This window comes from Apostichopus japonicus, chromosome 8 (assembly GCF_037975245.1).
Source record: "Apostichopus japonicus isolate 1M-3 chromosome 8, ASM3797524v1, whole genome shotgun sequence".
Classification (NCBI taxonomy): Eukaryota; Metazoa; Echinodermata; class Holothuroidea; order Aspidochirotida; family Stichopodidae; genus Apostichopus; species Apostichopus japonicus.
The window spans coordinates 41,983,928-42,009,534 of record NC_092568.1 but is presented as its reverse complement, the minus strand read 5'-3'; the positions used below and the strand labels follow the sequence as shown (position 1 = coordinate 42,009,534).

The 25,607-nt window shown below is 37.2% G+C and overlaps 2 protein-coding genes and 1 long non-coding RNA gene across 6 annotated transcripts in view; all 3 read right to left on the bottom strand.

The window, feature by feature from the left end:
* The window catches only part of LOC139972079 (gamma-aminobutyric acid type B receptor subunit 1-like), a 31,213-nt gene extending 22,298 nt beyond the window's left edge, over positions 1 to 8,915 (bottom strand). For all 3 annotated transcript variants that reach the window (XM_071978993.1, XM_071978994.1, XM_071978995.1), the window contains exon 1: positions 8,493 to 8,915. In XM_071978993.1, the coding sequence (XP_071835094.1) occupies positions 8,493 to 8,765 (273 nt within the window). In that variant the 5' untranslated portion in view covers positions 8,766 to 8,915. The remainder of the gene's footprint in view (positions 1 to 8,492) is intronic.
* Positions 8,916 to 11,819: 2,904 nt separating this feature from the next.
* On the bottom strand, positions 11,820 to 14,584 carry LOC139970647 (uncharacterized). The gene is made up of 4 exons (XM_071976516.1): positions 14,476 to 14,584; positions 13,787 to 13,978; positions 13,035 to 13,139; positions 11,820 to 12,459 (listed from the first exon to the last, which is right to left on the bottom strand). Exons 1-4 carry the CDS (start codon positions 14,512 to 14,514, stop codon positions 12,370 to 12,372), a joined length of 426 nt encoding a protein of 141 aa, XP_071832617.1. The 5' UTR covers positions 14,515 to 14,584; the 3' UTR covers positions 11,820 to 12,369.
* Positions 14,585 to 17,710: 3,126 nt separating this feature from the next.
* LOC139970952 (uncharacterized) lies at positions 17,711 to 21,656 on the bottom strand. 2 transcript variants are annotated; one of them, XR_011794264.1, is made up of 3 exons: positions 21,467 to 21,656; positions 20,460 to 20,674; positions 17,711 to 18,467 (listed from the first exon to the last, which is right to left on the bottom strand). It is a non-coding gene; the product is annotated as an uncharacterized lncRNA (long non-coding RNA). The 2 variants fall into 2 exon arrangements; XR_011794265.1 differs by having other exon boundaries at positions 20,460 to 20,671.
* Positions 21,657 to 25,607: the final 3,951 nt, after the last annotated feature.

The following is a 25,607-nucleotide window of genomic DNA, read 5'->3' as shown; positions in this document are numbered from 1 at the left end:
TTAAGAAATATTCCGGAAAATGTGTATGTATGCAAATACCTCGGAATGTAGTTCGACCCGTTTCTTAAATTGGAAAAAAAAAACATATTGACAAAATTACTGCAAAAATATCACAGTAACTGGGTATTCTAAAAACATTTAGTTGGTGTGTTGACCAGCATACACGTAATACTCTGTATAACGCTCTAATTGTACCCCATATTGATTATTGTTCTGCCGTTTGGACTACGGCGACGAACAAGTTGGTTGACCGGGTTCATGTTCTTCAAAATCATGCAGCTAGATTAGTCCTGGGGTGTTGGCTTCGGGATGTGCATGTTACAGATATCTTTGCTGAATTGAAGTGGCTAAACGTCCGTCAACGTGCATTATATATTAGGAAAATTCTAACGTAGCCTATAGATGTGTCCACGGCCTGGCTCCAGATTACTGTAAGAGTAAGTCTGCACACCATTCTTTTGGGTTTTAATGTTATTGTTATAGCCACGCGATGTTGACATACCATCGTATTGTTACTTTCTTTGTATTGCACGTGGTGTTGTAGTTGTATGCATCTCAGTTATGTTGGTAATTGTGTTAGTGTAATTGTGTGTTCTTTGTTAAGTGTCTTACATATATATTGTAAGGAGCTGAGGCTCGAATAGTCTGGATTGTTGTATATAGTTAATACATGTGTAAAAGTAAGTTGGGCTGACGTTTCGATCCTAGCAGGATCTTCTTCAGAGGCTAAATGACAAGAGGCTTGTTCCTTGTTCCCTCCCCCCCCCCCCACCCCACCACTCCTCCTCTCACAGCTCTCTTCCACCCCTTTTTTCTCCACACCGCTTTCTGTCTTTTTTCTTCTCCAGTTTATTCCCTACCTTTAACCCTCTCTTTGTCCCTCCACTGTTTATCTCCTACCTCTCCTCTTCCCCTGTTGCTTTCTTCTCTCCATCCATTGTCTACTAATCCCCTTACATCTATCTCATTGTGTTCACCGTGCTCATTAACCTGCTTGTATTATGTGCGTGTTTTTGTCCCTTGTGTTACTGTTACTTGTCATGTAGTCTCTGAAGAAGATCCTGCTAGGATCGAAACGTGAGGCCAACTTACTTTTACACATTCTATTACACAGGCTCTCTAGTGGATAAGCAGTTTGCTAACAGCTTTATTTTATTTTGATAGTTAATACATATTAGAAAGAGGTCCACGCCGTCTCAGTTTCGTGTTTAGTTGTGTACATATATTTTAACTGCCTCGTATTACTACGACAGGACCCACGTCGTAGCCGAATTAGAAAGTGAACTAAGGAATCAATTGAATTTCATTACCTACGTCAAACTGACTTATGATCTTGGTCGCCTGCTAAAGGGTTACCGGCTATCAATTAGTATGAGACACAGCAAAAAACTATCCAGTCTGAATGCTGCGACCAAATCATTATATATATGCTTTCTAGTCACTTCGCCCAACAACCATTTCGCCCAACTGCCATTTCGCCCAACCAGCCTGGTCATTTCGCCCAACCAGCCTGGTCATTTCTCCCAACCAGCATGGTCATTTCGCCCAACCATCATAGTCATTTCGCCCAACCAGCATGGTCATTTCGCCCAACCGTGTTGGTCATTTCGCCCAACCTTATTTTTACTAATATTCAGTCAGAATAATATTACTTTTTCTATTCCACTAGTTCAATTTGACTTATTTTGGTTTAGGTTACTTCGTAATAGGTAAATAAAAAAGTGAGGTCCGCTCGATATCGATCGGAGTCTGAGCAGTTATTTCGGGTAAAATGGGAGGATTACACTACTTTAGGCGTTTACGCATACAATGGAAGTTATATTATTATACAAACACAGGGGAATCGGTCTTCATAAAAACCTATCAAACCTAACCCCTAAAACACTGATCCATCCTACTGACTAACAATTCCTGAACGTTTCCTTATTAAATTGAAAAAAAATATATATAAAACCCGTCCGTAATATTGAATTACTATATTTAATCAATGTATCCACTTTATCAATGTAACCACATATGTAATCACATATGTAATCAATTTAAACACGACTTTAAGTTTCCTTAATACTCGGTTCGTATCCCGTAACGTTAACAATTCCCGAACGTTTACTATATCAAACCTATCAAACCTAACCCCTTGAACACTGATCCATCCTCAAGATTCCTTAATATTCGGTTCGTATCCTGTAACGTTAAAAATTCCCGAACGTTTCCTTACTAAAGTTATACAAAGTAAAGGTCTTCAAGTTTCCTTAATATTCCTTAATATTCGAACGTTTACTATCAAACCTAACCCCTAACACACTGATCAATCCTCAAGTTTCCTTAATATTCGGTTCGTATCCTGTAACGTTAAAAATTCCCGAACGTTTCCATACTAAAGTTATACAAAGTAAAGGACTTCAAGTTTCCTTAATATTCCTTAATATTCGAACGTTTACTATCAAACCTAACCCCTAACACACTGATCAATCCTCAAGTTTCCTTAATATTCGGTTCGTATCCTGTAACGTTAACAATTCCCGAACGTTTCCTTTTGAAATATCATATTTAATCAAGGTTGGGCGAAATGACCAGACTGGTTGGGCGAAATGACCAGGCTGGTTGGGCGAAATGACCAGGCTGGTTGGGCGAAATGACCAGGCTGGTTGGGCGAAATGACCAGGCTGGTTGGGCGAAATGACCAGGCTGGTTGGGCGAAATGGTAAGGTTGGGCGAAATGGCAGTTGGGCGAAATGGTTGTTGGGCGAAGTGTCCTGCTTCCATATATATATATATATATATATATATATATATATATATATATATATATATATATATATATATATTGCAAATTGATTCCAAAACCAGAAAACTGCAAAAAGAACTCCCCAAGAACGAGTTCGAAAGAAAGCTTGACTCCATCTCCAAAATTTGCTTGAACCTCTCACATACCCTAGCTTCAAGACAATGTCACAAATTGAAGAGGGATAATGTCACGCAAAGAGTTAAGTCTTCTGGTGAAACCCAACTTGAAACCTCAAAAAGAACCAGGTCTCGCAGATTCCGTCGGAAAGAGATACAGACCGCATGCAACACCACCAAAAGTGCAGTTGTTACCATTGATTGCCAACTCTCGGCAGGAGAAACAAACCTACTCTCCAAAGGTCTAAATTTTTGCCCTAAACCACGGCAAGTAAACGCTCAGAAACTTTCTCTTGACCTAAATCTGTTCTATCGACGCTTACGTCTCCGTGAATTTTTTGCCGACGAAAATGGCAATAACACCACGCAACAAACCAACGACTTGGATTCCAATTATAAGCCAAAAAGCTCGTGGAATCCACCCAAGGCCCATTGTGCGCCTCTTGAATCATTTATTTCGGCCATTGAAGAGGATGTTAAAACACACACCTCCGCCCCAGACTTCCGCGACAATCTCATCAAAACTGAGAGACAGGCCATTCATGAACTCCGGAAGCGCGATGACATTGTCATCAAGCCAGCCGACAAGGGTTCTGCAATTGTCGCTATGGGCAAACAATTCTACAGAGAGGAAGCCAACAGACTACTCGGCAACCCTCAACACTACAAACTCCTAGATTCTGATCCTACTCAAGAAATCACACAAAACGTGAAAAGAGTCATCCAAAAGATAGTCTCTAACGGTTCCATTGACCGCAAGTTAGGCCAAAACCTCCTGGAAAACGACCCAAAACCTGGTCGCTTTTATTTTCTGCCTAAAATTCACAAAGGAAGGCAATCCCGGGAGGCCCATAATATCGGGTAATGGCACAGCGACTGAAAAAATGTCCAAATTCGTGGATCTCCTCATCCAACCTCTCGTTTCGGCCCTACCGTCCTATGTGCAGGACACTACGGATTTCATCCGGAAAATTGGGGAAATAAAAAATCTTCCCTTATCTTCTCTGTTAGTTACCTTGGATGTGTCTTCGTTATACACAAATATCCCTAACGAAGAGGGCATTTCGGCCTGCACAAAAGCATTTAAACCGAAACGTGGCAAAACCCCCACGAAGAAAGAATTGGCCGAATTAATGCAACTTATCTTGACCAACAATAATCTGGTATTTGGCAACAAACACTACCTCCAAATTCATGGCACCGCAATGGGTACCAAAATGGCACCGTCTTTTGCCAACATCTTTATGGGAAACCTCGAGAAAGAATTTTTATCTCGACAAAACTTGAAACCACACACGTGGTTACGTTACATTGACGATATCTTTATGATATGGACCCATGGTGAGGCAAATCTAAAACTCTTCATTGATGACATAAACTCGTTTCATCACACTATCAAATTCACTGCTGATTTTTCTGGACTTGGCGTTCACTTTCTGGACACCACCGTGACCCTACAAAATGGTTCACTCAAAACAGACTTGTTCAATAAACCCACGAACAAGCACAACTACCTCTTACCAAGCAGTTGTCATCCACGTCACTGTACCAGAAATATTCCGTACAGTCAAGCGTTGCGCATTCGACGCATTTGCTTCTCTGAAGTCGATTTTGATTCACGCACTAAAGAACTGTCACAACACCTCCTAAACAGACAGTATTTTCGGGGGTACTATTGAAAATGCCATCAAAAAGGCTAAAAGCAAACCCCGTACCGAAACATTGACGTACAAAACTCGTCAAACCAGTTCCAAAAGGGTACCATTGGTTACTGAATTCCACCCTGGTCTCCCACCACTGGCTAATATCATTCAGAAGAATTTTCACCTTCTTCAAGGCACCGAACGCCTGAAATCAGTTTTCCCAGAATTACCTGTCATCGCTTTTAAAAGACCCAGCAACCTACGGGATATCTTAGTTCGGGCATCCTTTCGGGATGACACCCCATTAGGGGAAAGCAAAACAGAAACTACAGGATCATCGCCCTGTACACAAAATTGCAAAACGTGCTTACTTGTCGATTCGACCGGGGCCTTTCAGAGCAACTAAACCAAACGCACGTTCCAAATTCGGCACAAAATTAACTGCCTATCCAAAAATGTCATTTACCTCATCTTCTGCAATATTTGTAACTTACAATACATTGGAGAGTCAAAAAACACTCTTAGAATGAGAATGACACAACATAGATCGGCGATCAAAACAAAGAAGATCTACCAACCTGTTGCAAATCACTTCAATCTCCGAAATCATTCAATTGAGAATTTGCGTGTTATTGCCATTGACCAGAACGATTCTGGGACAGATAAATCTAGGAAAGCGAAAGAAAATTTCTGGGAACTAAACCTAAAGACCACGGCACCATTCGGTTTAAACATCAGAAACGATTTGCCGTCCCAGATAAACCAAAACAATTCCTTTACAATTACGACGGAATCGGATTAAAATAATCCGACGCGGATTAAAATAATAATCCGAATTTCTAAAACTTCTGCTCAATTCAGCAGAAATCAGTAAGTCGCTTTGCCCTTACAACCATGCCGACATCTCCTCTATAAAACAGTTTCAATTCCTGCTACTCCTTGTCACTTTCGGTGATCATGCACTGAAGAAGAGCTAGTTTTGCTCGAAAGCTCTGCAAAAACCAAACATTGGCTGTTTTACTTCCAATCACTTACCTAATTCAATTATTGTATCTCACTCGAGATCCAGCCTTTCTCTTAATGCAGCATAGTTGTTTAACAGTTTTTCCGTTATTCCTATATATATATATATATATATATATATATATATATATATATTATATAAATTTTAAAAAAATGTGTATGGTGCAATGTTGTATAACTTTGGAAAAGATCTGTAAATATGTAAAAAGATGTTGGTATTCATCCAAACAAAAAATGAAGAAACTATGCTTGCAATTGTTAAATGCTATAAATGTATGTTTGAGATGCAGCAGCAATACGTTAAAATCATCATGTGCCATTTAAGTCCTGGCAAGAGTCGATTTGGTATCAGCGCAGGACGATTCTTTTTGGATCTCTTATAATGTTTGCGAGATGGATGAACTTTTTGTATTTTTAGTTCTTGTGTTAAAGAACCTTTTCATCAATTTTTTGTGTTTTCTTACTTCTTTTTTTATTGTAATACAAAATATCGTAAATTGGCCATTTATATTGTTTACATCGAAAATCATTTTTTTTGTATGTTGACATTTCTGTTATCGTCAGTAATTTGTCTTGGCACCGTAAGTTAAATGGGTCAACATCAAATTTGTAGGACCTCAAAATACGTTACTGTATGTTTGGGATGCAGCCATATGTTACTGTATGTTTGGGATGCAGCCATATGTTACTGTATGTTAGGGATGCAGCCATACGTTACTGTATGTTAGGGATGCAGCGATACGTTACTGTATGTTAGAGATGCAGCCATACGTTACGGTACTGTATGTTAGAGATGCACCTATAGGTTACTGTATGTTAGGGATGCAGCAATACGTTTAGCCACGTTTCAAACTTACATTAATAGTAATATTTAAATTTATTGCCCATTGGCAACTTTTCATTTTTTTTACCTTGAATTGTAAATCTGTCCTCTTTGTGAAAATCATACTTTTACATTTACATGTCGCTATGGAAACTTGTACAAGTCTCTGTTTCCATATGTTTTATTTCAGTCTCAGACTGATAATCTCAGTAGATAATATCTCGGAATAATCTCAGTTGATAATTTTAGAAGATATTTGTTTATACAGTGTGCATTAACTTTATAGATTAACTAGCAGTAATTCCTTCCTGCTAGACATGAAGGTGGAAAGTATTACAGCGGCTTATTGTCACCATCAGTGGCGTAGGAAGGTACTTTTGAGTGGGGGGGGGGCTGAAGACTGATGGCCGGCCTGGGGGAGGGGTCTAAGGGGAGGGGGTGTCCCCCTCCCCTTTGGTATTTTTTGCATTTCCAGGTAGCCTCATATGCAATTTGGTGCAATATAGCACACTTCAACACCCACTCCATTTTGTAAACTTAATTTTGTATTTTCACCAGGCCTTAGATACAATTTGGTGCTCCAAATGAGATTTTTTTTCTCATTTGGAAATGAAAAAGGGGTTTTCTGACTTGCGAAGCGGGGGGCGGAATGATACTTCCGCCCCTCCACATTTTTCACGGGGGGGGGCTGGGGGCGCCAGCCCCCCGGTTCCTACGCCCTTGGTCACCATTATGTTATGTGTAAAGACTATAAGAAAAATATATTTTATAAATAATAATAATGGCATGATATATTTGAAAATGAGGACATTTTCTCAATGGGGGGGGGGGGGGGGTGATGTAAGAGTAAGATTGCACACCATTCTTTTGGGTTTTAATGTTATCGTTATTGTCACACGATGTTGGCATACCTTCGTATTGTTACTTTTTTTGTATATGTTAATTTGCACGTGTTGTTGTAGTTGTATACGTCTCAGTTATGTTGGTAATTGGTAAGTGTAATTGTGTGTTGTGTCTTCGATATATATTGTAAAGAGCTGAGGCTCGAGTAGTCTGGATTGGGTCTCAGCCAACGCACATTGTCGTATATAGTTAATACATATTAGAAAGAGTTCCACGCCGTCTCAGTTTCGTGTTTAGTTGTGTACGTATATTTTAAATGTCTCGTACTACTACGACAGGACCCACGTCGTAACCGAATTAGCTGGTGATGTGGCTAACGTTACTTTACCTTACTGATGATACTATTCTACTGAGAGATAGCCATTCGTACAGAACTAGATCTAGCTGCTCTAATCATGTTTTACTTGCTCCTGTTAGATCTGGGAATGGTAAAAGGTCCTTTAAAGTTTCTGGAGGCAGGTCGTGGAACTGTCTTCCCCCACATTTGAAATGCTTGCCAAATTTTAATACTTTTAAACGCAATATGAAAACTTATATATTTTGTTTTGATGTCTGATATTTGTTTGTCTATCTTTTTGCCGTCCTTTTTGTGCTTTTGGATGTTAACCGTTTTTCTACTGCATAATATTGTATATGTATTTTGTATTGAGGGCTCTGGAAAGCCTGCTTCTGCACTGAGCAGGACTACCATCATTTAAGATGACAATAATATATATAAAATAGAATGAATTTCATTTTGTAAAAGAACTCGTTACATTTTGGCAGAATTTCATTCAACCTGCAATTTATAATTATTTTTACTATGATCTTATAAATTTATAAATTATATATCCCCATAACTTCACCGATAATAATTCATTCTTTTATTGTTTACGGTATTTGTGTAGAACTTTTTGATTCCGAAAATAAATACTCATAAGCTATGTATGCACTTGGAGTCAATTTGTCAGAAACAAAGAAACACAATAAGAAGATGAAGACAAAGATCGGAAATAGTAAAGACAACAATAATAATAACAGTGTTGATAATCAAGGCAGTTTAAGCTCTCATTGAAGTGTTAAATCAACTATATTTTATGTTTATGTGACACTTACTTTTGTAATGATGACAAAACAACTTAGCGACTTTTTTTATATTAGCTATTTGCTCCATTAATGACAAGCTTTACAATTGATGTAATATTTTCATTTCTTACCTGAGTATCACCCCAAACCATCTTGAGCTCATAGTCTGGTAGTATATCCGTCCTATTGTTGATCTGTTCCAGGGCTAGTTCTGCTGCCATCAAACATCCAGAACCATCCCATCCTCCTGTCATTGAAAACATTCCTCCTATATACAGTGGCACTTTCTCTTCCTCCATGTTGGATGATGTGATGTTGACTTCACTCGTCACCATTTGAGATGCGAGTAACATTAAAAGGATGAATTCTCTCCTTACAATTCCAAATAAATATATAATTTTCATTTTTTCGTCTTCGATAAATTTCTATTTTTTTCGTCTTCGATAAATATTTGTTCGTCTTCGATAAATTTCGATTTTTTTCCGTTATCGATACGACCCGCTGGAACACAAATCAGTTCTATTTGTGTCATACATCCACATATAAATGCAAACCCAGAGTTAAAAATACTTCCGTGTTGTCAGGGCTACGGAAGACTTGGGTAGCGTTTACCAAGTACTTTACCTACGGATGCCTTGAAACTCTTGAAGCACGGTTGAGGATGTAAACCCCATTTTTACTGACAAACTCATTTTACTCGTAATCTCATATGAAACAAACATCATTGGTGTCTCTCGTTTCATTTGACAAATCATTTTTCATGACAAAAATAATGAAAGAAAAGCTAACTTCTTATCGATTTTTTTTTATGGAGGAGGTTTGGCAACAAGGTTAAATGGTGTAAGCCGTTAGATAAAAGCTACTATCCGCACGTTGCACTGTCTATGATAGTTTTAATTTATGAGACATGACCATTTAAACGGCTTAGGTTCATCGATTAAAGTGGCTAGACTATACCGTATAGTCTAATGCACGGACCATTAGGTTTAGTTCCTCAGATGAAACATAAAACTCAGCTTAGGTTCATCGATTAAAGTGGCTAGACTATACCGTATAGTCTAATACACGGACCATTAGGTTTAGCTCCTCAGATGAAACATAAAACTCATTAGGAAAACAAAAGAATTTATGAAATCAGGTGACAAGCTTACGATGTGTCGGAAGATTTTCAAGGACAACTGACTTGAATTTCACACAATGATGCTGTGTTGTTTGCATGAAGTTCAAAGATCTATTTGGTTGAGTGATTAGAATTATAAAAAAAGGCGTATTATTAACATTAACCATTCAGTGAGGAGCCAACTTCACCATCAATTTAGCATTAACAGAGCATTCAAGAGATCTATCTGAATATCCTGAGAATCGGAATAGCTAGAGATAATTACTAGCAACAAAAGTTTTATCTTTTGCTTGAGCATGCATCCTTGAATTGAACAGCAAAGAATAGACCTAATATAGAATAATGCCATTATCAGTTTCTGCTTCAGTATACTCTGTTAATATCCTAATGGAGATGGTAAAGACTGGTAATATTTGAAAAATACAAAAGCAAAGTGGTGTCATTGTTATGTTAAGTACAGCACAGTGCATTACAGTAAAGTATAATACAGAAGAGGATGACATGGTATAGTTTACGGTACGGTACGGTATTATACGGTACTGTACGGTAAGGTACGGTATGGTACGGTATGATATGGTATTATACGGTACTGTACGGTATTGTACGTTACGGTGTGGAATGGTATGGTATGGTATGATACGGTATGATACGGTATGCTACGGTTTTTTTACGGTATTGTATTGTATTGTATTGTATGGTACGGTATGGTATTGTACGTTATGTACGGTATTGTACGGTATGGCATGGTATGGTATGACATGGCACGGTATTGTATTGTATCGTGTGACATGTAACAAGTATCCTGTTACTGAACATGCAGAGTGTCTTTTATATGAATACTGATTGTATCTGTTTGGCACTATCCTCATTGTGTATGTTTATGAGAGAACTTGAGCTATCCATGATTCCATCTTTGGAGCTGTTTTTTATGTATTTGTAAGACAGCTTTGCCAAGTTTACCAAGAATTACACAGAGTATGATGACGATCGATCAAAATAAGAGAATCTGCTAGATATTAAATTTAAAGGAAGCAACTCTTCCTTTCATACAACGCAAACGCCATTCATCCCCTGGGATTAGGAAGCCTTTACGTTGGTACAATGAGAAATATAAAGACTAATTTTGGAAGGAAAACAAGCAATAATAAAAGGAACAAAAGATTTGCAAGACAATTCACTTGATAACACCAAATAATATAATTACTGTCCCTGGAGAAATTCATTAGTCTCAAACAAGCACTTTGTGACATAAGAACAATATTTTGAAACTGGCGTTTTCAAATCTATTATATTTGATAATTACTGCGTTTTAATATCTCTCTGCTAATTAGTGTCGGTTAGTGATTAGGTCAAGATGACGATTACAATACGTTTAAATAGCTTTTCCGAAGATGCGCCTTGTTTCCTGTCATTGTGCTTTAAAATCTGATTCAGGAAAGAACCTTCTTGAAAGCTGCTTGCAAGGTTTCAATCGAATTGGACAGCAGAATGAACTCGCCCACTATTTCAAGCACATTAAAAAGCATTAGTAACAAGCTGTAAGGCGAATTGGCCTGATCATCATAGAAAACAGGAGGGGCGCTCAATCGAACATCGTGAAAATAAGTATCGCAATGGTGCTTACAGTTTAGACGATCGTCTTGACTTAGTAGCTCGGTTCTCTGATAAGGACCAGGCTAGCAGTTTAAGTACAATATCTTGAGTACAAGTAAGTACTTGAGAACTACGAATTTGCTAACTAGACTTAACTCAAATTCTCTCTCCGGACAGACGGACAGAAAAGTGGTTCACAGGGTACAGCCCGTAAAGAGAATCCTGGGCGCAGATCAGTCTTGGATAATGGTGGGGACGCGTGTCTATTCTCTGATACTATCTAAGCGGAGCGCGATCATGGGTTCGCGCGTAGCGTACAATACTTTTTTTGGGGCAAATATACCTCCCAGATCGCCGGAAATAACACTTCCCAGACCCAATGATGCTCCCAAACTTCCTTAAGTTTTAGTTCTCATGGCTTAGACATTTAGTTTGGGGAAATACATGTAAGCAACATACAAATTATATATATATATATATATATATATATATATATAATTTATATAATTTATATAAATTAAATAATTTATTATTTTGGTTTGAGGGTTGCATTAGGGGGGGGAGGTGTGGTGGGGGGGGGGGGTGGGTTGCTGTTGATCGTAACTACATGTGCGTGATTTTATTATAGGTGGGGTAATATCTATCCGTGCAATCCAACCTTGTAACTGCAGGTAATAAGAATGACAATTGTCAGACAATACAAATGTAAATAACCAAAATACACTGCTATTTATAACTACGGTTTTATTGTTATACATATTGCCAACACATCGACCTATTCCATTTCCTTTATTGAAAGTAACAACAAACGTTTAAAAGAAATTATTGCAAAATTTCACTGAATTCATAGGACCTATTATGGATATTTTAAATCCTCAAAATTATGAAGAATTACGAAGCAACAGTAATATATGTAAATGTTTTAATCAGGTTATCATTCACCATTACCGGACAAAGATGATTTTGCTGAAGGAAGATGATGAACTAAGATGATGGTGTTGCATAAAGTTCAGGGCAAGGCATATTAATTCCATAGAGAGCATTGTATTTCCGAGCGAGGCATATATATTCTTTGTATAGGGTAAATTATTATGTATTGAGGGCGTGGTTAGTCCATCCATAGGGTATTGATATTTCTCTGCAGGGCGTGGTTAGTCCATGAACAGGGTATTGTTATTTCTTCGCAGGGCACTGCTATCGCTCAGAGAGTGTCCATGTTCGTTGCAGGGTTTAACGTCATTCCATACATGATCCTGGTATTCCATATAGGATATTGCTTTCCGTACATGTTACTACTAATTTCTTTTGGGAGAATTGCGATCTGTTTCTTCCCGTTCTACAACTCTCCGGTCCGTCTCAAGTTGTCTCTGTACCAGATCGGTTAGCTATGTTTGTAGAAAACAATATTTAAAATTGATGGATAGATTATTGTTGGATAAATAGTACCCACGGGCATCTGAGGGGGTCAAGGGGGAGAGGTGTCGGGGCAATTTCCCTTGGTAAATTAAAGTAGAACAAAAAGAACCAAAAACTTTTCTTTAAAGTAGGGTCCAACGGTTCAATTTTCAAAATTAACCGATTAATTGGTTACTTCAATTTGATCGTTGACCGGTTTTGACAGTTAACCGGTTACTGGAAACGCGCCAAAGTTTGCTTGCCGCCTTTGGAATTTTGCTGGGTACGTGAATGGTATAGTATCAACAGTAATATTTATCTACAAGCAAACAAGTATATATAAAATAGAATGGTGTACGAGTGTCGACATCTATGTCTCTTCACATATAGTGGTAAATTGTCAATATTTTTGGGTTCCATAAACACAAATATTGTAAGTTTACAGTGAGTCCCATATCTCAATCTCTTTTCCCATCACATTCTCCAAAAATGACTTCAATTGACGAATTATAAGATCCAGAATTATAAGCCAAATGGAAGCAGATCGATGTTAATATTTTGTTACCTTCGCCAGACGTTTCTTTAAAATAGAGTTTTCTTCTTGAAGTATCAATGGTTCTCGATTTGCAGATGGTGGCATCCTGTTGGTCGTAGAATTAGATTCCCGAAGCTAGAGGAAAGAGAAAATATCAAATTTTAGACGATATGATACCTCGATATAGTTTACGATAATTCAGTAAAGCTCCGCAAAATTGAATAATTTATACTTTGTTTTTGTCTATGCCTTTTGTTTAGCTTAACTGTGACAAACTGTTCATACACCTTTGTTTCAATGTGTCTGTTCTGTAACGTTAGGGTAGCATGATGTCTTTCTATAGAGTTTGTAAAATAGCCGTTGACCATTGGATACTGGTACGTTAAATTTTCAGTTTGTGTTAGGCTGAATCTTAACAACAGAACAGTGAACAGGGCAGAGGGAAGGAAAATGTTTTCAACCTATAAGCTAAAATATCAGCTCGATCGGTCCTCTCGAAGTTCCGTGCACGCTAAGATGACGATGTTCATCGCCTCGGTTATACATCTGTTAGGTTGAGGAGGGGGTGGGGGGGGGGGGCGTATGTGGCCAGGGTTTACGCAAGGTATCTACATATATACTGACTATATTAATGGCATCAAGCGATAAAATATGACATTCAGTCAAGTTATTAAATATTTCTTGAAGAAAGTGATTTACTGTGTCTAGTGTGTAGTTTCAACATAATAATGGCACTATAGACAATAATGTTAAGCTATACTGATGAGTCCAATATATCCTACCATGGCCAAAAATAACATCAAGACGGTGACAGTTGTGCAACAGATGATGAGAGCGGAGGTAAAGAGGAATATATATATGGGCATTTCCTCAAGGATGAACATCAAAGTCAGAGCGCAACAGAAGAATAAGATGACATTATAGATAGAGATAGCTGCGTGCTTGCTGTGTCCGAGCAATACAGTCGTATTTCCCTAATAAAAATGATAACAACATACCAACATTATATTCACACGTTGAGGCTGACATCATTTATATCATAACATTACTTATCAATGTACATATCACGTATGTATTTCCTTTTTATTGTATTTTCTGAGTAACCCATGCCACCATTTGATTGGCATAAATATATTATGTCTAGAAAATCAAGAGATTTGAAGTTAAAACTTAACATAACCTACCTTTTTACTGTTAGCGGTCATATCACAGGGATAGGGAACTGTGTTAAACAATCTAGTTGCTTCGAAAATAAAATAAAATTGCCGAATTGTAAGCAGGACCTACGCTGCATCGGTCACACGACATCACCAACAGTGCGTCTACTATGTAACTAACTTGACGTCAAAATGCAAATGAACTGTCACCAAGTTAAAATTATTTATTATCTGCATTAATAACTATTTATAACATTTCTTACAATTTATTAAAATATTATAAATTAAAGTCTTACAATTAAATGTTTACTTACTAGCAATATATCCAACGACACAAAGGATCCCACCAACATCAACAAAACTTTATCAGCTAAGAATATGACATAGGGTATGACGTCACCACTTGAGGAGCACACAGTTGCGTAGTACTCTAACACATGGTTAGGATTATTGGGATCGACCTGCAATTATAAATGCATACAATATCCCATATACAACATTCGATATACCATATACAGTATATAATGTATAATATATAATATATCATTATAAAATATATAGTATACAATATATAATATAATATAATATGTTATCTAATTTGATTAATCCATACTTTCAGCGATAAACAAAATATGACATATATTGTAGTATCGTGGATAATGAAAGACTGCACATAGTTCTGAAAAAAATCTTCTATATAAACAGTTCCTATATTATATGTTCATGTAAATACCTTGTACATAAATATTAACTTTAAGATATTTGTGTTAAATGTGAAATGACACCTTGAATAGTCAGTATATGTAATAAGAAAAGTATATATTACACATTGTAAGGATGATGAAGGATGAACAATCTGTAGATTAAAGACATTTTGATTTACCTCAGTCTGTAGTGGATGAATCCGTATATACAATGGATAGAAGTGATTTAGCAGGGCCAGCATTATCACGTCGATTGCAGCAAAGCCAGCAATGATTAGATACAGTTTTCTACTACTGGTAGGCTGAGGGAAAGAAGCTTAACGTTGTGAAGAAATGTAAGATTTGTAAGACTTGGATTATGTAAGGTAAGGTAGAAGGTTATTAGAGGACAGTGTTGCGTTAATACCCAGAAATACAATCTATTTTGGTTTTACATGATACTTGCTATGCCGTGTGATGTTAGTAGTGTAAAGTGTTCATAAACAAGAGCAATCAATAATGAGGGTTATTGCCACAGTTTATCAAATCTAAGATTGTGTTTAGCTTGGAGGTTTACCTTATCACGTGATCCAACATGAATGGAGGCTTGGTAAGTAGCCCAGGTCAAACCAACCATTGCGGACAAGCCAACCGTGAGTCCAACTGAAAAAAGTGAGAATTTGATCTGAAAGTAAAGGAGAGAAAGTAAATTAAAATGAAAGATCAAAACCCTTGTAATCCAATTAAAATTCCTGGCTCAATATCTTATGATCATATAAACAAGACCGACTTAAAGGTTAGACAAAATACCACCAAAATATAATAACTTACTGTCGTCACCAAAAACGCACCATGGAAGTTAAAATTGTGACATTCGGAGGTTTACAATCGAAGGTCAATAAGTGACGTATATGTGTGTTATATGAGACACAAACCTCTCTAATGCAGGGACTGAGCAACCAAATTGACCAGAAGTGTATAACCACACCTACGATTATTTAACAAGGTATATTGGCAGGATGGTCAATATCCCACGGCTTAATCCGAACGACGCACAGAACGAACACAGAACCAGATTCAGATGGGCTTGATAGGTATGGATGGGGAGGGTGGGGGGGGGGACAGATTGGTATAATGTTGATTATGGTAATATTATTTAAGATTGCATACCTTACAAAGCCAAATGTATTCTTGGTCTGAAAGTGGCCGAAACATCTGTGACTTTACAAAGGCAATTGAGCAATACATCAGAATACAGCTGAAGTAGATGATGCAGTCAACCATAGGGAATGGTGTAGACCTATCAGCAATGGAAATGGTACGGATCGAGAAGATATAATTCTTTATTTGTATACAGGAATTAATATTGTCAAAACGGTTTGTTTGTTATATATTTTTTTATTTTGATCGAAGACCTTCTCAATCTATATTAGTAAATATTGCACTTTCGGGAGATGTGTACAATTTAGAGAGATAAAAAAGAACAGTTAAATTTCAAGTAAGGAGCATGCACATACATCATTGTCTGAGGACATGCAATAACATCATTCATCTTCACAGGTATTTTGTTTTCAACTAAAGTGTTTATTACTTACCTGCACTTCGACATCAAAATAAGCAGCAAACCAAAAGAAATGGTCAGAATTGTTCCAAGCAATGAGAAAGACACCACTATAATATACAATCTGGCTGGTATTAACATCTCTAGTCTTTCAGTTGTGATGGCCACAGCGGTTGGTCTATCCAGAGGAACTTCACCACCTAATCACAAATGTATAAAATGTATAAAACACGAGGATGGAATACAGATATTGGTCTTGTCGATGTTTAAATGACATAAAGATTTGCATGAACCTCTGTAGATATCCATCAGAAATGTACGGTGTTTTGACCGCCAATAAGCCTACCACTTTGAGAAAATCCGAAGTAGGAGAGACAGTCGAAATTTTAGCTTGTGAAGTTAGAAGAAAGCAAACCCAGTCTTTATTGCAACGTCTCATATGTGTAAGCGTTACAGCATTTGTTTCTGCTAAAGATGATTATAGATTTAACTTTCCAAGGGAACAACATAACTTCATACGAACATGCATGTGAATTTTAAAAGCACGTAGAAGCTCTCTGGTAGACATACTTATAGTGCGACCTCTACATTACTGTTTTAACCCGACCCATATGTGCATATATACATATTGTTGTATAAATATATACATTTCCAAATTCTACAGGAGCTGGGATTCGCCCAGTTCAATCAGACTACACACTATACACACTCACTGTCATACATATGTATGTAATGTATGCACCATTCACACGTATGGAATATCCGTTTAAGAGTGGTGCGTAATCTGACAATGCTTACATACGAGCGGGTCCAAATACGTGCATATCATCTCATCCGCACGTAAATGTACCATATAATATTAATTCGAATATCTACGCGTATTAATTCGAATATATAAACGTATTAAATCGAATATACATACATATTAAATCGAATATATACACGTATTAAATCGAACATATATATAAGCGAATTAATTCGACCATATACGTGTATTAATTCGAATATATATACGTATTAAATCAGCCAATCACATTAGTAGGAATAAATATTCGTATTAATTGGAATATATATATATACGCGTCTTAATTCGAATATATATATACAAGTATTGATTCGAATTTATACACGTATTAAATCAGCCAATCACATTAGCAGGAATATATAAATTCGAATATATACATATATTAATTCGAATATATACGCGTATATAATATATTATATTTTGTCCCATGGGGCCTACCATACACGTACGTATCTTTAGCCCCGTATACGTAGGCCTGCGTACCGTATGTGTCATCACTGAAAACTTAAATTGGTTCACCGACTAACATAACGTTAGTCCATCTGGTGCCTCTCCCGACTAACATAGCCTTGGTCAGTTGCTATACCGACTAATTTATTCCTTAGTCAGTTGGATTTCTTAGTCGGTCATCTTAGTCCGTCAGCTTAGTCGATCAACAATTTCTTAGTCGGTAAATGTATATTAGTCAGTTACATTAGTTGGTGACATTAGTCGGTCTTTACCGACTAATTTATATGAGCCACCGACTAGTTTATAGCAGGTTTTACATTAGTCAGGATGGTGCCTCTCCCGACTAACCTTTCTTAGTCCGTATCGACTGACTAGTTGCACCGACTAGATTCACTGAAAGAATTAAACCCGACTAGTTTCACTGACTAGCATCACTGAAAGAAAAGAGAGAAGAAGAAACACAAATAATGTGTACGTTGGCAGTATTTATTTCTGATAAAACTTCTGATGTCTACAAAAGGCTGACTTTCGACAGATAGAGAAGAAATCACTGTAAATAAAATCTGAAAATCTGATTTTTTTCCAACAAAGTTAAGACAAGTTAATGGATCAAACATGAATCGCAAAAGTATAGCACTGCACAATAATGCAAAGTTGGATCTTGGGCAAGGGTTCCTCATGACTTTCCTTTTAAAGTGGTACCCCAAATCGACACCAGTTAAGTCTTCACGAACAAAGAGTGTTTCTCTTAACTACAAATGACCTCCCACTTGTCTTCAGGAAGCCAAAATCTGCACCATTATTGACCTGTGAACAGAAAATATGATATACGTGTAAGCACAGATACAGATATAGCACATGATAACTCACATTATCATAAACATACATTTACATTAAAATTTTATAACATATTGGGAGGTATACATTTAAATCTAGGTCCCTCAAATTATAAGCCAGGAATAGCAGCTTTACCAAATTATTATTAGCTTTGCACAGCATAACACCAAGATATTTCTCAAAACTTAATAATTATGTTAATCATGTTAATAATGATCCCAATAGACCGGGATCCCAGAGGGTTTGGTTAGCTGGGAAGGTAACCAATTGCCTTGTACATCACAATGTTCACAGTGCATTCCTGTATATGAAACCAGACGACGGGCAAACCGACTGTGGTGGGTGTGGCTGGGAGAGCAATTTTAAAGTCACCTGATAGCTAACCTAGATCAGTTTTCATGGTAACACATCAAAGTAAGTACAATATGTCAGGTATGGCCCCAAGAGCAACAAATGGCCATTGCCAGTAATTATTGGTGGTGGGGTACCCCTGCCAGTGATCTATATTTGACCCCTCAAGGCTGACCTAGGTCAGCTCATGAGGTAACCACTTGAAACCTACTGGAAAATGTTGGTTAGGGCTTCAGATACAACTGATGGGCATTGCCAGTAATTTTTATTGGTGGGGTACCCCTGCCAGTAGACCCCCAAAATGCCCATCCCCAATTGACCTAGATGAGCTCATGATGTAACCAGTTGAAAACTACTGGAAAATGGTATCACTTCATATGTAAGGGATGGGAATTTCCAGTAATTTATATTGGGGGGGGGGTACCCCTGCCAGTAGACCCCCAAAATGCCCATTCCCTCATTGACCTAGGTCAGCTCATGAGATAACCAGTTGAAAAATTACTGGAAAATGATAGGTATCACTTCATATGTAAGGGATGGGCATTTCCAGTCATTTACATTGGTGGGGTAACCCTGCCAGTAGACCCCCAAAATGCCCATCCCCCATTGACCTAGATTAGCTCATGAGGTAACCAGTTGAAAACTACTGTAAAATGATTGGCAGGACTCTATATATATGTAAGGGATGGGCATTTCCAGTAATGTATATTAGTGGGGTACCCCTGCCAGTAGACCCCCAAAATGCCCATCCCCCATTGACCTAGATTAGCTCATGAGGTAACCAGTTGAAAACTACTGTAAAATGATTGGCAGGACTCTATATATATGTAAGGGATGGGCATTTCCAGTAATTTATATTAGAGGGGTACCCCTGCCAGTAGACCCCCAAAAAGCCCCCCCCCCCTCATTGATCTAGGTCAGCTCATGATTTAACCAGTTGAAAACTACTGGAAAATTATTAACAGGATTCTATATGTAAGGGATGGGCGGACTCTGGCAGTGGTGGCCCACCAATATAAAATACTGGAAATGCCCATCCTTACATATGAAGGGTCTACTGGCAGGGGTACCCCACCAATAAAAATTACTGGCAATGCCCATCCCTTGTATCTGAAGTCCTAACCAACATTTTCCAGTAGGTTTCAAGTGGTTACCTCATGAGCTGACCTAGGTCAGCCGTGAGGGGTCAATTATAGATCACTGGCAGGGGTACCCCACCACCAATAATTACTGGCAATGGCCATTTGTTGCTCTTGGGGCCATACCTGACACATTGTTCTTACTTTGATGTGGTTACCATGAAAGCTGCTCTAGGTTAGCTATTAGGTGACTTTAAAATTGCTCTCCCAGCCACATCCACCACAGTCGGTTTGCCAGTCGTCAGGTTTCATATACAGGAATGCATTGTGAACATTGTGATGTACCAGGCAATTGGTTACCTTCCCAGCTAACCAAACCCTCTGGACTCCCGCTCTACAGATCAGTGAAAATTTGACCAAACTTATGAAGCTTGCACGTAAATGATAAACTAGACTGTTTTTTTTTTTTTAAAACAGGTTATGAAAATATCTTATATATCATTAAACAGTTGGGTACAATAGTTAAACTCACTCTTCCATCTTTTTTCTCTATGGTACTTGTTCCTTTGCTTTTTGGACTCTTGGATAAACTCTTTTGTTCTGCGAAGGGTACCAATATATCATCTTAAAACATGTCTTTAAGCCATATATAACACAGTTCTCCTCTTCTGTTGTTGCCTCCACACTGGTGTCGTACATCACAGGAAAGCTCACCCTTGACTTAGATATTTGGCATTTCAATTCCTGCTGGAAAAAAGAAACAGCAAAGTATTCATCATTTGAAAAAAAAAAAAAATAAAGATGTCACCACAAAGTTATGTGAGATTTGCTTCCACTATAGTCTCAAAAAAACAATCCCAAAGTTTGAAGCAGACTGTATAAAGCTGAAAATTTGAACGAGAGTGTCATCACCATTGCAACCAGAATCAAATGCCCAGAATACAGAGATAATAAAACATGGGCTAAATCTTTGTTTGTTTTTATGATCTTTAAAAATATAAAATTTTAGAAACAGAAATGCACTGAGCCAACTTATTTATAGGCCTAATCGTTTTTAGTTGTTATTTTGCTTGCTCACATAACAAGCCTGTTTAGACCTAGGCTAGAGGAGAATCAGTACTTTGTTACACTAAGTTTGTCTACGGTCGTTTTGATTTAGTCTTACTAGTAGTACTAAAGTATATAATGGACCGGCGAAGACTAGAGAATACCCAGAGTTTTAGCAACTGCGTTAAACTGTATCATCTGATCTATTATTTACGCCAATGAGTTTCATTCAATCTAGGATAAAAAAGAGAAAACTAATTAATCTTAACCTTTAAACTTTGCTACTAAACAGATGCTTGAATTACAAATACATGTCAAAAAAACATCATAATCTAAGAATCGATGCATACACATAAACAGAATAATTTGAATTCGCGCAAGTGAACCCTGCACTACATTGGACAGTAAAAAAACGTGCAATTAGACCAAACTAAACATACTAAATTTTCCGTTACTTCTACATAAAATATCAATACAAATACAGCAACTTACTCTTTTGGCAGTATACTAAAAGCACATGTTATAATAACTTCAGACTATCAAGCTTTCCTGAGAAAAAAACGGTTAATACTTCTTACAGTAAGCAAGTCGACCGTGAAGGAATGTCGCAATTGTTTCCTGGGCGTGACCGGAAATTAAATACTAAACAATGATAAATGAAAAGGTTAAATAGAACTGAAGCGTGCATCCTGACTGCTCGCAACATAATACCGTTGACTAGCCAACATGTGTTCAGCCGACTGTGACTGTACGTTTGAAGGTCTAGCCTTGCTTATTCAATATCACAAAGCCTACCCATTTTAGATTCACATGGGAAATTACAGGAAATCTTTACCAAATGAGTGTAGACTTCAAATAAACTATTGAGCCTTATAGTTCCAGCATTTGTTTGGGAATAAATTAGAAGATTATGTGCCACTGTTCAATCTAGCCCAATACACACATAACACATTGTTAATTGGTGTTTAGAATGCACACTTTAGTGTTGAGAATGCACTGCAGTACCCAGTAGAAGCCTATAGGCTACTCACTGTCATTGCACTTGTGTATTGCGAAACGCCAACGTGACAACGGTAGCGTTACACTAACCATAATACAGTACTAGTGCCAGTGGCCTAACAATTAACTTTAATTTTACCTTCTAGTTAAAGGAATAACAGGTAGGCCGATGATGCAGTTAATACCTCCATTCTTCTAAAGACCTTCTTGGGTGATTTACGGTTGAAAGTTGCTTAGAGTGATCGTATGAAACTATGCCAAGCCCAGCAAGCTGCCGTTGCCTCTCGGTTTCCAAATTGAAGTGAATCGAATTGGGTTAAAATACATTAGTCCGTCGACACCGACTAAGCTACGATTATGGCGTAAATCGGGTGTCCGTATCGTTCTTAGTCCATGGGTTAAAATACCTTAGTCCGTCGCCACCGACTAAGCTGCGATTATATTTTCCTTAGTCAGTGTAAACTAACTAAGAAGCAGCGATGAAACGAAGATTTTTGCTAGTCCTGGTGCATTGACTAACGTTAAAGACTAATTTAACGTTAGTCTGTGGCAATATTGACTAGTTTATTTTTTCAGTGATGTTCACGTATGGGGATTTTACATACATTTGCTGCAACATGTCATTACGTTTCTTTGGATATTTCAAGTTCGAAGTTGACCCTTCGAGTATTTCACTAGACCTATTGAAAAGTAGTCACTTAGGCTACCATAGATCACGCCCCTTATTGATATATGGTTTTTAATCAACAATGTGTTGTATACTCTTGTTAAATGCTATAGTTTTACTCTATAAGGAGTGAATTATGTTTAGTCCTTAATGTTAAAATAACCCATTTTCATTATATTTGTACGTGACTTATCTAATTTTGGGTGCAAGGAAGCATGTCAGGTTTACAGCTTGCTAATACACTGCAAGCAACCTACATAATTTTGTTGTGTCTTAATTCTGTTAGTTACGTAGTAAAGAAACCCTATCTTAACCTCCTCGCTACAGTAATTCTGTTGCATGGAGGAAGCATTGAAACTACCTGTTTATCAGTGCGATCTTTTGCGTTTGCCTTTACTTCCGATTCTCATCTCTTTCTCTCATCTGTTTTTTCTTATCACATTGAACATAGCTTTGCAATAAAAAAAAAGTAGTTAACATAAGTTGTTCTTTTCAGAGACACTAATATTTAAAATCAGAACACAACACATATTGAATCACTTTACGAATTGAATAAAATTTCCATATAATACTTGAATTGTATACCTCCTTTACTCTGTCCCTTATATGAACTTGTCGTAAGAATGGATATTTTACACACTTAGAATCTTAGTTGACGTTATTCTGAAGGTTCATAACATGATTGAGTGTAATACTGCAGAGAACATTACGCATGTATGGCAGCAAGTCTATCTGCTTGTCACTGTGAATGTTGATACGCGAATCTAAATGAGATAATCACATATGCGGAGCACGAAGCAGCCGTCGATCGACGAGGACTGACTTCAACAATTCTTCTTGTTTAACGTGAGTTTATTTTAATAACATATGTGGTGCCAGCAAAACGATAATACATAATGACTGAGTGCGTCTGGCTATATTAAGCCTATCCTTTTAAAGAACTACATTGTGTGGATGTGTTGGATTATGTAATGTTAACTGTTAGTTTTGAAGGGGAAGCATGATCAGACATTTCCGATAAACTTTTACGACTAATAAGATGCTATTTTGAGGTTTTCATTACCAACATTCTTTTGACGAGTAGCTCTTTTACAAACATTAAACTACAACAGAGGATTATGATTCAGGTACAGATCTCAACATGGAACTATCTTTATTTGTCTCGACAGAGAACTATATTAAACTACAACAGAGAATTATGATTCAATTTTAGACATATTGGAGATCTGTCATTGCTTGGTACAGCAGGGAAGCTACATTTTGTTTTACAACAGAGTATAATATCGTCGCAACAGAAACATTATTCTAATCATATAAGAAATACTACTGGCCAAGTTTTGAAATGACGACATTTCCAAAATGCCCTGTCGTCTGTTTTAGTAGTTCATTGTCGAGAACAATTTCTTTTTGGATATGTTGACACAAGAGTAAAAGCAATCTTTGTAGTTGATTTTGATCAATATACCGATGCTATTGGAGAACAAATTCTCATATCAATAAATGAGCTTACAAGGAAAATGTCATTTCAAATAATGTAGTTAAAGTCTATTGAGGTTTTGTACGGTTACCGTCATACATGTGTATTTACATGCTATACATAGTAACATATCACATATCCTGGCGACGAAAATTAAGAACTGAACAGAATCTTTAGTTGGTCGTTAAATCAACACTTGTGTAATAACGGAAAGATGCTTGACGAGAAAGGAGAGACGGAGAGAGGAATCCAAGGACTCCAACATGTCCTTCGTTATCAACGGCTTGTAAATATCTACTGCATAATCTCTGTCATATGTACTACGATTAAGTAGTCATTAACTTTTAAGAACCGACATAAAGCAAATTTTTAAGCTATATTTATAAAAAATAACTAAGGACGTATTAAACAACCTTGCAAGTTTCAAAGATTGTGCGTAACTGAAGATTAGGAGAAAAAAAACAGCGATAATATTATTCCTGGCTTAGCCTCTCTTTACAATCTTTTGGTTGTCAAGTAGAGTTATTTTGCTCTTCATCCTTTACAATAATTTTATTCCCCAATGAATATATAAATATATATATATATGTAAAATTTTAGAAACCCCACAGCAGGTACACAAATGACCTTCAAACTTGACGCTATACCCATGTTTGGCATGATAATCGCAGCGCCTCCGTGACGTCATAGCTTCAATATTCAAAAGAGAAAATAAAACCAAACACAGCATTTTGGTCATTTTACGAGAACCAAACTGGCAAAACGGAAATAATGCTCAAAGTTGATATCGTTGCAAGTCATATGAGTCGTGAATAGGTTTGAGTATAATTTACGTCGTTAGAAGAAACGAAAAGGTCATGCTATTGGTGAATACAACTCAATAGGTACATCATGAAATCAGGAAAATAGCCTTCTAGAGAGTTGTTGAATGACAACACTTAACAAAACATTTTAATCTCCTTGTGTTCGAGGTTTCATATTTGGTCAAAAGGTCTTCTTCTTTGAAAGAGTCGAATACGTTGTACTGTACTGATTTACAATCAGTAATGCAATGTTTTGATCTAAGAGAATTCTTCAAGTTACAAAACATTCTCCTATTCAAGAGCTTTTTGATATTGCAAAGGAAGACAGTTGTGATTTTATAATCAAGTTTTCTTGCATGTTTAGTTGAGCAAAAAATATTTCAGCCACGATTGACTCATTTATATTCTGTTTCTCCGGTTTTGTACATTGCATTCAAAAGTTGCAATGGTAGTTGAGATTAATCATTAGCCTACCATAGCTGATCGTACGCTACATTGACAGCCTATACCGTTATACGATAAACGCTATGCTTTAACAGTTGAAGAAATAAAAAATTGACTGTAGATCCCTCCAGATTAAACCAAACCAGAGGCATCTTTTGTTTGGTTTTTGTCAAAGAACAGTAACGATGCCAACATGATAATTGAACTAAACTGCTGCTGGTTTTTTTCCTTATCATATTCAAT

Bases quoted from the DNA above. Each gene is read 5' to 3' on its own strand.
- LOC139970647 (XM_071976516.1), bottom strand. From the start codon at position 14,514: ATGTTGGTGGGATCCTTTGTGTCGTTGGATATATTGCTA. The intron at 13,140-13,786 runs GTAGGATATATT...TCTTTCCTCTAG, and splicing joins TGATGTTATTTTTGGCCATG to CTTCGGGAATCTAATTCTAC. The intron at 12,460-13,034 runs GTAACAAAATAT...CTACAAACATAG, and splicing joins TAAAGAAACGTCTGGCGAAG to CTAACCGATCTGGTACAGAG.